Below are 17,793 nucleotides of genomic sequence, written 5' to 3'. Positions count from 1 at the left end.
GAAGTATCAGAGCCTCCTTTTCGCCCCAGTCAAGGAGGGTTCTTATTTCTTTGTGGCCGGTAGTTAAAGTATCCCCAGATTTGGTGTTCATTGAAGCTGATGCAATTGTCATGGACACCACAAGTAGGATGAGTCCTCTTCCCCTCAATGTCCTCCTGAACTCTACTTTGAGGATTAAAAAAGCAACAATAACACAACAGAAATGTATGCTGTAATGAAAGACAAACAAATGCATTAAATATTTGTTACTGCAATTCCAAGCACCAACCATTGATCCGTTATGTACCATGAACATGGGCTAGTAACAGCTTTGGGAATCATGTTGTTGACAAGTAAAATGTAGTCAGCGACTGATAATTGAGCCAAAATATTCAAATTAATCAGTCAGTGGTCCCTGTATGTATATGACTTATTTGTGGAATGTTTTGAAAGCTGTGAACAGAACGAGAATGCAGCTATACATATAGGAAATTCTGATGTTGGATGCAGTAGTTATTAATGAAACTATCAGCATGGAGTCAACCAGTTCTTTTAAAATGGGGCTAACTACCCTAGAGGGTATCTGAGCACTGAGACCTCTTCTGCTTAGGAAGTAAGTGTTTTCCTGAATTGATACAGAGAGGAAGAGGTGCAGAGGTGGAGGGCACTTCTGATTTGTTTGTGTTGAGTCTTAGACAGTTATCTTTCATCCAGTGGGTGATGATCATCATGCACCTGCAGCAGTTGAACATCGCAGTGCATGGGTCTTCTGAAACTGAGAGAATGAGATGGATGTTGTTGCACAGGATATGATGTTTAGTCCATCTAATGATATTGGCCATGGAGGTGATGTAGGTGTTGAACAGTGTAGGGCTGAGGGGCGAGCTTTGAGGGATGATGCAGACTATGTTTTGGATTCTGAGCTGAAATGCAGTAGCCAGGTACTCTGGGTTCTTTGTTGAGGAAGGAAGCAATCCAATTGAGGATTTCTAATATAATTAAGCCTCTTTAAAAGGGTGTGGTGGTTTATGGTGTTGCAGGCAGCAGAGAAGGATCAGCGCCTCCTTTTTGCCCCAGTCAAGGAGGGTTCTGAATTCTTTGTGGCCATGAGATGAGCAGTCTCAATGTTGAGGTTGGTTCGGAATCCGGATTAGGAGGGGTCCAGAGGACTCTTTTTCACCAGGTGTTTAATGAGTTTGCGGCTGATGGCCTTCTCGGGGAATTTGACAGGAAAGGGTCGCAGAGAGATGGAATGGTAGTACTTGAGTTTGCTGGGTTTGGCAGGCAGTTTCTTGAGAAATTGTTTGACCCCAAAATGTTTCAATTAGTCTGGGATTAGGATTGTGGTGATGGAAAGGTTGAAAATGTTGGTGAGATTGTTGTTTATTTTTTTGCTTTTTTCTCCCAAGGTTGAAAACGAAGTTTTGGCAGGGGTTTGAAGGGGCTTATGAGTGGATGGAATTCATTATGGCTGTGGTGTTCCGTCTCGTGTGCTGGTCCCAGGCAGTGAGCAGGTGGTTGGGGTTGATGTTTGTGGAAGTTGGGATTGGTAGCATTGGGATTCTTCTTCCCGTCTCAACTGTATTGCAATATTTTCTTGTAAATGCACATCAACAATTCAAATCGGAGCTCAACTCCAAGTTATTCATTAGTATTTTCATGACATAATTGTCACAATCAACCCAAGACTCACTAAAGGCTATACACTATCAGAGGAATGCGGTGCATGCTGAACTCTGTCCCCAGTACATAGGTGAATGCCCTTATGGCCTGAACTGTATTGATCATTCTCTGATCACCGATACCCAGAGGGATGTTCTGTGATCATATGTGGACATTAGCCAGAAGAGGAGGCAGTGAAACCGAGAAAATATATCAAAGTTGGTCTTCCTCTTTGCTTCTTTTGCCGAGGTCATGATTGTTAATTGGGAGGCAGGGTTAACCTTAAAAAGTATCTTTCCAAAGAAGCAGTATTGTCCACAGGAAAATATTATTGGTTCACAATCCCAGATGAGACATAAGTCTTTCTAATGACAAGAGGTTCCTGCTTGAATAATCTTGTGTAACATAAATCTGATTGCCACAAAGGTTGTTTTTCTTTTTTTTGTGTCCCCCTAAAACTAGAACCTTCCTAAGAAGATATCTTACACATTTCCTTGTATTATACTGTGTAGGGTAACAGTGCAACTACTCAGAAGAGTTCATCATGAGCTCCTAGTTTGGTACTATGCCCAAGAGCATTTTCCTTAGTCTATGTCCCATCACCTACAAACCACGCATTCCTATTAGGGCCAAACCTAAATGGGTGTTATGGCAAAGGAAAACAGACACTAGATGCCAAGGTCCCAGATTCCTAATACCAAAACAATGACCAAAGGATTTTTTTTCTATATTCTTCAATGCTTCTTCAATGCTTTAGTCAGATAGCTATTTAAAACTCATAATATTCACAGCTTAAAGTAACCACGCAACCTTAGATACAAATACAGAATGGACTTTTAACCCAGTTCTCCAAACTGTGCAGATTAGTTTTAAAATGGCAGTTTCAATGAATAATTTAGAAATGGTGCATCGAATACCTGACCCATTCATATTTAGGGGTAAGCTAAACACAACCCTGAACCAACTTGTGACCAAGATTTACAAAAAAGTGCTACATTTGCCCAAATCCGCCTCTGCTGCCCAGATCAGGCTAGAACTTGGCTTATTAAATCATGAGGCTTTCAACACCGGCACATATCTAAACTTTTGTCACAAACTTAGAAAAGCAGATATAGGTACTTTAGAGTCTCTAGTTTGGTTGGAGATCAGTCAGAAGAACCCTGGGGGCTCGTATGGCGCCTTTTTACAGACTCTATCCGCGAAATGGCGGCGGGTGATCTATGGGCTCTCAACCCCAGCATGACAGCATTTAAAACATGTATCAAAAAGAGCGTGAGAATGTGCTCACTTATTATGGACAAAGAGCTACTCCGCAGACGCAGTCATGCATGGTCAGTCATGAACTCTTATGGGCGCATATCTCCGGCTACTTACCTCTCCTGTACTTATTCATTGCATTTAAAGCGGAGTTTTCTGGCCATTAGATTGGGGGTTTGGCGTTTTTGAAAAGATCTGCCTATATGGCAGCGTACCCCGGAAGATTTAACTTGCAGAGGGTGCGGTATGACAACTGAAACGCTAGAGCACGTGGTTTGCTTATGCCCCGCACTTACGTCCCAACGCAGGCGTAAACTCAGAGTAGAGTGGAACAGTTTGGGTGTTCGGACCTGTAGACAGGCAATTATCACCTCTCTGTGCCCAGAAAACATAGCTCTGTATATCGCCATTACAACATATATTCGGGATGCTTATTGCATCTTTACAGCAAAGGCGCAAGGAGCAGCAATCCCCCGCCCTGTTCCGCCTAGCGACCCAAACCAAGCTGCATTTTAGCCTTTAGTTTTAAGTATAAAATCATGAGTCCTAGTTGTTAAACGCCTGCACATCAATTCTTCCTGCTCTCTGCTAAGTGTTATCACTGTCTAATACTCAATTGTTTTAATTTTCAAGGTGTAATATAACTCGAGTAACAGGCGTCGATAGATTTTTACTGATTCAACTGTGAAAAAATATGTTTTTACGTTTTTTAATTACAATGTACCAATTTGTGGATTCAATTTGTAATGCTTTTAAGGATATTTTTCTTTTATCCAAATAAAGATTTTATACCTGACCCATTCACCTCTTCAGATATGGTTCTCAACATTTAGAAAACTCTGACCCTGCAAATCCTTTGTTCCCTGAGAGTCTGTCAAGAATAAACTTTATCTTTAATAGTTTCCTTACAAGCCGTCACATCTCATTTAAATAAAGATTTTTTGTTGCGGTCCTCTGTAAGAGATGGTGAAGGTCTTCACTTTGATGGAGCAATACACATAACAAAATGCTGACAATGAGATGAGTCTCATTTTTGGACCCTAGAGTTCAGCAAATTCTGGCATTCTAAGAGTTAATATTTGCACAAGTCTCACATTCTAATGTGTGTAACAATACGCAATTATTTATTTAACTCTTCATACCACACCTCTACTGCTTCTAAGTACCATAAGTTAGAGTTGTTGCTATTACTCAAATTAAGAGTACTCAATTTACAAACCTCAAAAGGAAGGAATGATCAGGGATTAAAACTTGTAACCTACAGATCCTCTGTACTTGACTCAACAGCAGTCCTGAAGTCACTCACCCTCCTAACAGATGTGTTCCCAAATTCTTTTAATAACCTTCTAGGAAGAGTTCCATTCAGAAGAAGATCTGATGCTGCATAAATTAGCATGTAGGAAGAATTATTAGACCAGGTATACGTCTGTTTATTCCCCTTCAGTCATTTGAATCATGTTATAGATATCCAGTGCTCTAACTTTTGAATATTTCTCTAAACAGGTGCTGTTGAAGGAAATACTCTGATCCAAATATTTTTGCCCCCCTTCATCTATTATACTGTACCAATCTGTGACTATTTCACTGAGATAATTTTTGCCTTCCCGCACGATGAATCCATTGAGGAGGTAGAGAAATGGCTGAAGAACAAACCGGATGCTATGGACTTGAGTGATATACTGAAGCAGGGAAACTGGTATGTAATAAGTACTCTAATGTAGAATAAGATTGTCCTATTTGTTTCCCTCTTCAAGTCTTGATTTATATCCTTTCTAAAGAACTTGAGTGCTCACAGAGTGTGGCACACATGCCAGGGTAGAGTGTAAGGATATGTGTACAGATTTGTATTGCAAGTTGAAGCTAAATTTGAGTCAGATTGAAGAGTATTTACTCACCTTCAACTCCCCCAATAATATAAACCCTCCACCCCTGCTCTCAGGATATAGGTTCTGCACATACAATACGTTCACCTCTATCAAGTAAGTGTGTTTCATGCAAGTTTGGAGTCACACTAGCAGTGTACAGACCATGAGGAGTACATATTATCTCAAGCGTCTGCGTTTATTATATTTGCACAAGTCCTGGATGTAGATCAAGGAGCTTATTATCAAAAGTCCCCAAGTGTGCAACACACATATGCACACACGTGTTGAACCCTTAAGGAAGGGTATTATTGCATAAGCTTGGACAGCTCCTTTAGCGAATACAGCTTCTGCTCGGTCATATATAGCCCCGGCACAACCTCAAGCGGGCATTACTTCACATGCAGCCAATCAAATGAGGACACACATTGCCTCTGCACTCATGCCATGTTAAATGTACAGTAGTAAAGACGATGTCAGAAGGCACACTGACTGTGTTCCACAAAGAGGTGGGATCTAGGCCCTGAGCCCACATAGGGAGCCCCATGGAAGGAAGAAAGGGGGATCCTATGAAACCCCAAGATATTTCTCTGCAGCGAGGGGTGCTGTCACTCGCTGTGCCCACCTGTGGAGAGATGTCTGCCCCTTTCAAGAGCAGGCCACAATGCCACCAGCATTATGAAATGTAAAGGGGTTGCTCAAACTGCTGGGTCTCTTTCACTGATGGGCTGCCCCCAGGGCAGGCACTACATTTTGACTGCTCTCACAGCTGTGCATCATTGTACTAGTGAACACTGACCTGGTCTGTGCCCAACGCTGAACATGGCAGGGTACCTTATCTGTGACATGGGCCCAGGTGTTCATGGTACTTGTGAATTCATATTCTGAGAAAGGAAGTTCAATTGTCCTTTAGATTGAACAAAAAGATTGGTATTTGACATTTCAAAGCCTGCTTGTGCAAAGCATATGTGTGTCCTAGTCGATAATAATGCACCCCGAAAGTAACAATACCAAAGGGTGTAATATTGAGCAGAAATTCAATTATGAGCTATTCTACATTCTGGAATTTTCAGTAAGGGATACTTCACTTATACCAGGTAATGTCACTTGTTTCTGAGCTATGCATAGTAGAATGTGCAGTGTTTGCCACAAACTATGAGACAAGTTCTTCTAGGATAAAATAGTCCTGGAAAAAAGCCCTATGGGATTGGTGTAACTGCAATACGCAAAATTCCAATGCAGGTTCAAAACTGTGTTAGATCCTGATTTAGGAGTTGCACCAAAATTGTAATAGGAGCCTTGGTTTTTAGTCTCTCTGAAGAGGAGCTCACACTTTAAAAACTTGTGGTGGTTAATGGTATAAGCCCTCATTCAGTCCTCTCCGAATTCAAGTCTGATTTGATATCCGTGGATTTATATCTCCCTGGAGAAGAGCCTTTTCCGAGGTGATGGGACATTTCGTCATCATATTCAGCATTGGAATAATTGCCTGTTTGTCACAATACAGAAGAGCCTGCGCGCCTGTGACATTGCTGGCTTCTTTGGTGTATTCATACATTCTAATTCAGACTTTGTTATTGTATTGTCATGTGCCAGAGCTCAGCCTGGTAAGAAATAGTGCCATTTTACTTGTACACAGTTCTTTCCTAAAGTTGCATTTACTTTGTCACATTGACTCTTGACACATTTGCCTTTGTGGCACTTGGGTTAGTTTCTTGGAAACACAGACCTTGCTGACACAGAGGACTTTGTGGGAACATTATCACAGTGCCTGCCATCATGTATAAGACCCTAACGTGCATTATACAAACATGTTTGTTATTACGTCCATGAGGCGACACAGCTATCTGTGGAAAATAAACAACAGCGGCCTGATAACAATTTCGTTCCAAGGCAAGGATGCTTTTTCTATATATAAACTTGTTTCAGAGGAGTCACATCTGTTGACACCCACCAGCTGGCTTGTCTAATTTTACTCAGGAGACAAAGGGGTTTACTGGGGGACATTTGTGCTGGTGCAGTGATCCCACACAGAAATGTGTAAACAATATAAGGAATTTGAAGTTTGCAGGGTATTCTTGTAAGAAAATTCAAGCTACACATCCATGGACTCTTCCAGGAGTCTAGTTTTCAGAAATGTCTTGGTTTGGTAGGTTACCCTAGATTGCCACCAAGCCCAGGACCAAAATACAGGTGCCTCCTTTGCAAAACCAGGTCATACTGTGATAGATAATTTGATGTCTCCACAATGCGTCCCTGTTACGGGCACTTGGCTCACCCACACAATTGAGAGAGCATCTTTATCAGGAGACGTGAACTAATGCTGGATGGTAGGAAATTTGTGCTGGGGAGGTGATCCCAGAGCTTTCCCATACATAAATGTGATTTTATTTTAACAAAATGTGATGTTTGCAGGGGATTTTGGGGAATAAAATATTAGGGATACACACAAGGCACAGCGCCCTGGACTCGTGTGGGTGTCTAGTTTTCAGAATCGTCTGGGTTCGGTAGATTTGGCCCAATGGCCGCCGAGCCCAGTACCAAAAATGTAGGTGCCTCCTTGCAAAACAAGTTTTTTTGTGATAGGTCATCTTGATGTCTACACAATATGTTTTGGGCCCTCCCCTGTCACAGGCACTTGGCCCGCTGACAGAAATGAGGTACCATTTTTATTAGGAAACCTGGAAAACACTGGGTGGTAGGAAATTTGTTTTGGGCCTCTGATCCCACAACTTTTCCACACAAAAATGTGAGGAAAATGTGATAGTTTTTTAACTAAATGTGAGGTTTGCAGAGCATTCTGGGTAAAAAAACATTGGGGATCAAAGCAAGCTATATCTCCCTAGACTCCCCTGGGTGTCTAGTTTTCAGAACTGTCTGGGTTTGGTAGGTTTCCCTAGATGTCTGCTGAGTCCGGGACTAAAAACACAGATGACCCCCACTGCAAAGCCAGGTCATTTTGTGAACAATACTTTTTATACCTCACAATATGTTTTGGGCCATTACCTATTGCGGGCACTTGGCCCACCCGCACAAGTGAGATAGCATCTTTATCAGGAGTCCTGGAGGAACACTGGGTGGTTTGAAATTTATGCCGGGAAGGTGGTTCCGTAACTTTCCCACATAAAAATGTGAGGAAAATATGACTTTCTCAAAAATTCAGGTTTGCAGAGAATTCTGATTAACCGTTTCCATGTGTCAGACGGCCCCAGGCCGCCTGACATCACGGTGGGCATGTGCAGAGGACCACCGAGGGCCGTCCCAACTGCGCATGCGTCAAATTTATCAGCACCACAGGGGAATTCTGGCCATTGCTGCAAAGATTGGGAATTACTGTATTCTTAACAATCACAAAGGTAGTTTTCCTGGTAATTATGCTTTTAGGTTTGGCAGACTGATGTAATTCAGAGTTAAAAAAAAAAAAATACAAACCAGTGGTTGGGACCTAAGGGAGATTTAAAGACCTAGCTCCAATATGTTCCCCATCTACTTGTAACAACACATTATATCTGAGGGTCTAAAGTGAAAAGTACGCAAAATGCAGAAACACTGAAGGCAACCTAGAAATGTATGTATCTCTGGCTAAGGTCATCCCCGGTCCCGAGGCAGGAGAAGAGGTCAATCACAACCCCAAGTACACTACAGCCCTCCAACAACATCAGGGAGGAACCTGAGGAGTGCGACGACCAAGAACAAGGAACAGGCTCCGACCATTCTGGAACCGGGCTCGTCATCAACTTGAGCCACCATGTACTGACCCAGATTGAAGAGAAGGCTCTTAATAGGGGTCTGGGTTTCGTTCCCACTTTTAGGAACGATCATTTCGAGACTCGTCTCGAAGTGTCGAAATTCCTACGCAAGATCCGGCTACATTTCTTGTTTAAGAATAAACAAGGAAATTAAATACAGGATGTCAACACTGGGTTGAAGAGAAAATCTACTTTTCATCCACCTACCCATCTGATGCCTCCAAAAGTTCTAGCTTTTGAACATGCTATTGAGAAGAGTATTGAGAACCTCTTTACACAGCAGGAGAAAGAATGTTACAACAACTTCCCTAAAGATGAACAATTGGCACTCAAGACTTTGTCTATGAATGCCCAGCTGACCATCTAGCCAGCAGACAAAGGGGGTGCTATTGTCCTTTTGGACAGTAGCACCTACCGCAATGAATGCTTGCGACAATTAGGCGATGTTAAATCTTATCGCCTGTTAGAGACAGATCCTACGGAAGAATTGAAAGCCACCATCCAGATCATGGTTGAAGAAGCTTTATCCGAGGGATGGATAACATCACAGGAAGCACTTTTTCTTTGCACTACGCATCCAATCATCCCTTATTTTTATGCCCTCCCAAAGGTGCACAAAAAGCAGAGACCACCTCTGGGTCGCCCCATTATTTCGGGGATTGGGTCACTCCTCGAACCATTGTCGACATTTGTTGACCATTTCCTACGTCCCATGGTACGAGAGATGCCTACTTATCTAAAGGACACTATTGATGTCTTACGTCTTTTACCCACTTTGGAGTTTGATATGGGTACTGACATCCTAGTGTCTTTTGACGTAGAGGCTTTATACACCTCGATACCTCTGGATGAGACCTTGGATGTGATCCGACTTTTATTACAGTCTAGAGCCCTTGGAAGCATTACCCCAGCCAGTTTCATCATGGCTTGTGCCACTCTGGCCATGAAAAATAATTTTTTTTCAATTTGAGGACTCGATATACCTTCAGGTATCAGGTACCAGTATGGGGAGCGTTTACGCTCCCAGCCTGGCGAACCTGTATGTTCATTCATTTGAACAAGAACACGTACTGGCAGCCACCAACCCCTTCATTGATTGTATCAAAACATGGAAAAGGTGCATCGATGATGTCCTAGTGGTATGGAGAGGGACTGAGGAGAGGTGTAAAGAATTTCTTGTATGGCTAAACAATTGAAACAACTTTCTCCGTTTCACTATTGAAATTGGAAGGGACAAATTAGCATTTTTAGATCTGCTGATTACAGCCACTCCTGATGGTTTACAATTGGAATTGTACAGAAAACCCTTGGCGAAAAACTCCCTGCTTTGTTTTGACAGCCATCACCCTAAATCCCTTCGGGACAATCTACCCTATGGGCAGTTTTTGAGGGTACAAAGAAACTGTTCAACCACTGAAGCATTTCAGGTACATTCCGGGGCTCTGAAAAAACAACTGGTTTTGAGAAAATATCCATCCAGATTAGTGCAACGGTCTCTGAAACGTGCACACAACAATAACCGTCTGGCTCTCTTGGAACCTACTGTACAAAAACCTCCACTTGAGAGACTTACTTTTGTGACCACCTATGGGACTTATTCCAACACCATACAAAAGATGGTAAATAGACATTGGTCCATCTTAAATTCAGATGATTTTTCAATGCAAAGACCCCTGTTCTCATACAAAAGAGGAACAAACATCAGGGATCGTGTGATCCATACACGACCACGGGAAGAGAGACCTAGGGCTCTAGGCTCTCTGTTGGACCTTCCCCCAGTCACCGGGCATCATCCTTGTGGTGGATGCCAGGCGTGTCCTCAGACAAGGAAATCCACTGAAATTGATATTGGTACTTCCAGACCATGGAATCAGACAAAATTTACGAATTGTCATAGTACCAATCTTGTCTACCTCATCACTTGTCCCTGTGGGTTAAAATACATAGGGATGACAACCCGTAAAATAAAGATCAGGATCTCTGAACACAAGAGCACAATCAGGTGCAAGCGACAGGCAACCAAACTAACCAATCACTTTCTTGAAGCACGTCATCCATCGACTGCTTTTCAATGGACTGTGATTGAACAGCCTTACATCCCCACCCATGTTACAGATGTGTCCAGGTTTCTGTTAATTAAGGAGCAGAAGTGGGTGTTTAAATTGGGCACTAATCGTTCGGGTTTGAATGATGATATACCTTGGTCGACTCTGTGACTAATCAATTGTGAGATGGTTTTCCTGTTTTGTCATCGGTATTTTGCCAGGTAGTGCCTTTAGCCACTCATAATAATAAGGAGGTGCCTCAGTACGTGTTTATTGACTAGTTTGAGAGGTCCCTTTATCGGTACACGCCTGTCTTAGTGTATACCCTTTCTCTCGCACTCAAGAGGTACCTGTCCAATTAGGCTTTTTTTCATATAAATCCACACTGCTTGAACGAGGATTTTATCAATACATTATAAAGACTTTATCTGTACAAACATGCTGGCACACACAGAGCCTCACGTGTTTTATTCATCATGCGTTGGAGGTCTGTTGGGAATACATGCTGTCCCTTGGTAGTACAATTTATTTTCCCACTTGTACACTCCCTGGTTATACATAAAGTTTGCCTTCGCTTTTGCACTGAAGAGGGACCTCTCCTAGCAGGTACTTTTTTATTAATTTCACACGGCTTTAACAAGGAACTTAACACTACATGTTAAAGACATTTTATGCACGAACACGCTGGTACACACAGAACCTCACGTTTTTATTCATCAGGCGTTGGAGGTCCAGTAGAAATTCATGCTGTCCCTTGACAGTATAATATATGTTCCAACGTGCACACTGTATGGTTATACATAAAGTTTGCACTAAAAGAATCTGCCGATTGAAAAAAATTGTCGAGCAGTCTTTGTTTACACTGCAACCAATACACTTCGGTAATAGGCTGGTGACAACATCCTTACGGGCCTATCAAATTTCATGTTTCTTCGAATCCCCGGTCATGTACCATGTGACTGGGTTATGACCAATCACACTCTAGGATATAATCCCCTTCACCAATACTGACCGCCACCTCCCCGATCGGCTCGGATGCCGAACTTAGGAGTACCGACAGATAGGTAAGGGGCAGTGCCTCCCTTTCTCGCGTTGTATGTTTTTGTTTTCGAATATCCTTGCGAGTGAATGCTTAATTTAAGGTCTAATACCGCGAGCTTGGTTTTCTCTTAATTTACTTTTGAAAAAGACCCGGCTCATACTCAGTTATCTCATCTCTACTCTCTGTAGACTTGAAGAAGTTTACATTTGCTATTGATTGATAATAGCCGGCTAATAGGACACAAATTTCGATTACAAGTTAGGAATAGAGGTCCGCCTGATGAACTCCATCCACTCAGGATCCCCCACAGACCCATGCCCTCACCACATCTTCAACAAAGCAGATTCCATCATAGCACCACATCTCCGAGACGTCATCAACTGCTCCCTTAACTCCGCCACCTTCCCGGAAAGCTGGAAACACGCCGAACTTAGCGCCCTTCTGAAAAAACCCACAGCTGACCCCACCGAACTCAAAAACTACCGCCCCATCTCGCTCCTTGCATTCCCGGCCAAGGTCATCGAGAAAGCTGTCAACAACCAACTCGCCGCCTTCCTCGAAACCAACAAATCCCTCGACTCCTCACAGTCCGGCTTCCGAGCCAAACACAGCACTGAGACCGCACTCATCGCAGCAACAGACGACATTCGAACTCTACTGGACAATGGAGACACAGTCGCCCTCATCCTCCTCGACCTCTCCGCAGCCTTCGACACAGTCTGTCATAGCACCCTGTTACAACGCCTCAGAAACATCGGAATCCAAGGAAAAGCACTGGATTGGATCACCTCATTCCTTGCCGGAAGAACCCAGAGAGTCCGCCTCCCACCATTCAAGTCAGAGGCCTCTGAAGTCATTTGCGGAGTACCACCAGGATCCTCACTCAGTCCCACCCTCTTCAACATATACATGAGCCCCCTCGCGACCATCGCACGCCAACACAACCTCAACATCATTTCCTACGCTGATGACACTCAACTTATCCTCTCACTCACCAAAGACCCAAACACCGCCAAAAACAACCTGCATGAAGGAATGAAAGAAGTAGCCGAGTGGATGAAGCTCAGCCGTCTGAAACTGAATTCCGACAAAACAGAAGTCCTTATCTTAGGTACCTCCCTATCTGCCTGGGACGACTCTTGGTGGCCAGAGTCCCTTGGTAAAGCGCCCACCCCGACTGACTACGCACGGAACCTGGGCGTCATTCTGGACTCCTCACTCTCGATGACCAGACAAGTCAACGCCGTTTCGTCATCATGCTTCAACATTCTTCGCATGCTCAAAAAAACATTTCGCTGGATCCCCACCGAAACTAGAAAAACGGTCACCCACGCACTGGTTACAAGCCTACTGGACTACGGAAACACCCTATACGCCGGCACCACCGCAAAACTTCAGAAAAACTCCAACGCATCCAGAACGCTTCAGCCAGACTCATACTGGACATCCCGCGTAATGACCACATTTCTGGTCACCTGAAAAACCTCCACTGGCTCCCCGTCAATAAGAGGATAACATTCCGCCTCCTAACCCACGCACACAAAGCACTTTACGAACTTGGACCCGACTGTCTCAACACACGACTCTGCTTCTACACCCCCTCCCGCCAGCTACGCTCCTCCAACCAAGCCCTTGCTGCTGTACCTCGCATCAACAAAACCACCATGGGAGGAAGATCCTTCTCCTACCTGGTGGCTAAAACATGGAACTCACTTCCCACTCACCTTCGCCTCACTCAGAACCACCTTACATTCAGAAAGCAACTTAAAACCTGGATATTCGACAAATAATTCACCACCCTTCTCCAAGCGCCTTGAGACCCTCTGGGTATGTAGCGCGCTATATAAATGAAATTGAATTGAATTGAATTGAACTGTCTGACAAGGTTCAGCGCTGTTTTCTGAAGTTACTAGGATCTCACTCCCATCTATACACCTGTCTCATAACTTTATATGTTCCTAATTCAAATTACATCAGTTTTCCACAATGGTGAAACTCTAATGCGGTGTGGCTAAGATTCAAACAGATCTGCATGCTACAAAGTGGTGTCTGCAGTAGTAAACTTTAAGCTAAAACAGTTGAGTAGTTAATCAGTTCAACATTCTGTTCAATATTTTACCTTATCTATAGTTAGGCCTTTATATTGTTCATTAACTGATGTTGACCACTTGATTCTTGGATGCAGACATGTTGTTTTTGTCATCTTTTACTACTTTTTCCTAGGACATTTAATGCTGTGTGATTAAAGCTGAAGGCGCTGCACCCACAGAGCATACATGGACAATTTGTGTATGCTAGACAAGTGCTTTAGAATCTTGGCTACACTATTGTCCGCAGAAACACCCTCCTAGCAGGCCCCTCGAAGAAATGAACGAGAGACTATTTTATTTATAAACTTATATTAGAAAGTTTCAAAGACTCTATTGACAACGGTGGAATGAGATTACAGACAAACTGCAACCTATTTTGAGTGGTATAAACACATCACCAGTGACTACAAGTGTCTAAGAAAGATATCTTCTCACAAAGAACTTGATCATGTTACCCTTACAAATGTGTCTTGGTTTTGTACGTCATTCTTCACTAACGTTCATAAATCTCATAGGCCCTCCTCTGCCACCTTTGAATCCTTGTGTTAACAGATGGCTGAGTGCTCATCGCCATGTGTATGACACTCAGTCTGGAAGGTGGCTCCTCCTGCCCACCACAACAAAAAGTACCTGATACACAGGATTTCTTTAAGGTCTCACTAGTTACTAAGAAGCTTATGGTGATATAGCATGGTACAGAATGCCTGAATTATTATATGTGAAAAATATCCAATTCTAACAATTGTTTACAATGATCAGAATACCAACTGCAATGTGCAACTTATATATTTTTTATAAACTTTAAAGTGTGCTATTTTTTTCAGCGTATATAAAGTTGGTATTTTGGGTAAAGTAACACATTTTATAGTTATGACATTCACAGTTGCAGTTTCTAGTATTGGACTGTGCTTTGCTCTGGCGCCAAGTTTGGCATACCCAGCTAGTAGCACTCAGAAGGCTTATCTACTGTAGTTAGTCAGACACCAAACTTCACCCAATTTTGAGCTGTTCATTTCTTCAGACAGGGACCTCAAATCACTGACTGAAGTACTCAACAAGTGTAATTTGTTAAGTTTTATTAAGTCTCAAATGTACTCATGGTAGACCTGCTAAACATATTCATGAGGTCTTAAAATATGGTAACACTTCTTGTAATGTCACTTTCTTTGAGGTCATGGGTTTTGATGCCACTTCCTGTGATGACATGTGCCATTGTCACATGATGTGATGCCTAGCTTGGTTGCTCCCACCACTTCATTTTTTAGGACTTGCACCTTGCACATTAGCCTAGTGACCATTGCACACTGTTCCTACTGCACCAATGGCAAAACCTATAATTTAACCTATCAGGTTAATGTCCCGTGTTGCAACATCTCCTAAAGCTTTATCAAGAATCCACATTAAAGCCTATCCAAAAAGATGTGGGGTTATCTTAACACAATCAAAAATATGTCCTTCTCAAATACATCCAGGCTGGAATATACTCAGAAAGTCAAACCTGACATCATTGTGTTGAATAAAAAACAACTGAGGGAAGAATCAACAGTTATTGGCCTTTAGTTTATGTACCACAGATTGTTAACCCCTTCACCGCGTGTCAAATTTCCCCGTGGTGCGAAGGGTGGCAGGGCTGGGCGTGGCGCTTGGGTAACCAGGACGGCTCCCGGCCGTCATAAATCACGGTGGGCATGTGTTCATGATGGCCGGGAACCATCCAAACTCCGCCCACTGATGAATTCTTCCTCACAGGCTGGTAATTAATCGAGCATGGGCGGAGCGGCAACGTTCGGACGGCTCCCGGCTGTCATAAGCACACGACTACCGTGACTCATGACAGTTGGGAACCGTCCTGATCATAGATGTGGTTAACAGATGTGTAGGATGCAAATTAGTTGTCAGAATTTACTGCTATGTGTGAAGAATAACAAGATTGTTTTCTTTTATCTCTCACACCTAATCATGCTGTTCTTTTTATATGTTTCCATTTTTAGTGAAGAGAAACTAAACATAGTCCGCAGAAAAGCCAAGCAAGTTCTCAAGTGTGATGTCTTGAGCAGTACCCCGTTGTCACCCATAAGCCTGCCGCAGGCTGACTGTCTGCTGCTCACACACTGCATGGAGCTCTTTGTGACAGACAAGAAGACCTTCTGCGGTGCCCTGAAAAATGTGTCCTCACTGCTGAAAACTGGGGGGCATCTGTTAATGAGCATCACCCTCGGATGCACGTACTTCATGGCTGGCACCGTTAAGTGTCCCCATTTGTGCCTCGATGACGAGTTTGTGAGGAATGCTGTCATCGAGGCCGGTTATGTTGTTGTGGACCTTCACATTTGTCATCGGCAACTCCACAAGTCATATGATGTTTCAGATTTTGCTGCTATTTGTATTTTAAAAGCTCGTAAAGAATGAGAGATGTCTTCTGACACATAAATGCGGTACTGCGGGAACCGCGAGGGACAAGGCAGCATCACAGCCCTTGAACCTCCAGTATAATTTAAGATTTATGATTACTGCCTGGAAACTGCAAGTGTTTTAATAAGCCAAACATGCAATGTTGCGAAACAAAAAAGAATAAGCATATTAGTGAGTAGTTGATAAATAAAATAAGTCATGATGAACTTTTGCTTCCCTCACACAACTATCTTTATTGCGTTTGGGTGACAAAGTCATTATAAAATAATCTTCTGCGCCACCCAGATAGAAGGAAAGTTCTGTGCTCCATGTCAGGCTTTTAGGTTCCAGTGACATCCTGGTAGGTCCTGATATTCCTCCTTTTTCTCCTCCATCTGTAATTAACCTGCAAGATTCACCCTGCACACAAATACCAACATTCCATGCATCATCAAATTCTCACATGCAAAAGAAAAGTTTAATGGAAGGATTGCTTACAATGCAAGCATTCACCCCCAGTCACAAGGATCTGGGTTAAATCCATCATTCTTCTGCTCACCACCCCAGATTGGACTCAGCCATATGCAAATCAGTCTTGACCCTGTTTCTTGAGGGGACAGTCCTGCTCGAACTGCCAGGCCAGGTCCTCACTGGACCGTAAACAAGCATCCTGGGATCGCTTTCAGGGCATCACCCTATATCAGCCAGTCTAGCTTGAATGCAGTGGTGTGGTGAGCACGGGACCCACATCTGGGCATATCTTTCCCACTTAAGGCGACATATGCAAAAGAGACAGTTGATGGATGGAATGCTGACAATGCAAACATTCACCCCCAGTCACAAGGATCTGGGTTAAAGCCATCATTATTTTGCTCACCACACCACCCCAGTTTGGACCCGGCCATATGCCAATCAGTCTTGACCCTGCTCATTGTGGGAACAGCCCAGCCCAAACTCCCAACCTAGGTCCTCCATGGATCAGAAACAAGCATCCTGGGACCCATGTATGGGCCTATCCTTCCCACTTAGGTCGACATATGCAAAAGAAACAGTTGATGGACGGAATGCTGACATTGCAAACATTAACCCCCAGTCATAAGGATCTGGGTTAAATCCATCAACCTTTTGCTCACCACAACAACCCAGTTTGGACCCAGCCATATGCAAATCAGTCTTGATCCTGTTCCATGTGGGAACAGTCCAGCCCGACCTACCAAGCCAGGTCCTCCGTAGACCGGAAACAAGCATCCTTGGACCAGTTTTAGGGCATCACCCTTCATCAGCCAGGCTAGCTTGAATTCAGTGGTGTGGTGAGCTCTGGACCAATGTCTGGGCATACCCTTCCCACCTAGAGTGACATATGCAAAAGAAAAAGTTGATGGACGGAATTCTGATAATGCAAACATTCAACCCAAGTCACAAGGATCTTGGTTAAATCCATCATTCTTTTGCTCACCACACCATCCCAGTATGGACCTTGCAATATGCAAATCAGTCTTGACCCTGTTCCTTGTGGGAACAGTCCAGCCCGAACTTCCAAGCCAGGTCCTTCCTAAACCGGAAAGAAGCATCCTGAGACCAGTTTCATGGCATCACCCTTCATCAGCCAGGCTATCTTGAATCCAGTGGTGTTTTCAGCGAGGGACTCACATCTGGGCGTACCCTTCCCACTTAGGGTGGCATTTGCAAAAGAAACAGTTGATGAACAGAATGCTG

The 17,793-nt window shown here is 43.4% G+C and overlaps 1 protein-coding gene across 1 annotated transcript in view; it reads left to right on the top strand.

Annotated features, from left to right (window-relative positions):
• The window catches only part of LOC144752078 (nicotinamide N-methyltransferase-like), a 57,610-nt gene extending 41,306 nt beyond the window's left edge, over nucleotides 1-16,304 (top strand). Inside the window, exons 2-3 of the mRNA XM_078640029.1 lie at nucleotides 4,402-4,594; nucleotides 15,678-16,304. Coding sequence (XP_078496155.1) covers nucleotides 4,402-4,594; nucleotides 15,678-16,095 — 611 coding nt within the window. The 3' untranslated portion in view covers nucleotides 16,096-16,304. The remainder of the gene's footprint in view (nucleotides 1-4,401; nucleotides 4,595-15,677) is intronic.
• Nucleotides 16,305-17,793: the final 1,489 nt, after the last annotated feature.

The sequence above is a fragment of the Lissotriton helveticus genome, chromosome 4_2 (genome assembly GCF_964261635.1).
Source record: "Lissotriton helveticus chromosome 4_2, aLisHel1.1, whole genome shotgun sequence".
Classification (NCBI taxonomy): Eukaryota; Metazoa; Chordata; class Amphibia; order Caudata; family Salamandridae; genus Lissotriton; species Lissotriton helveticus.
This window is presented reverse-complemented; position numbering and strand designations above follow the sequence as displayed.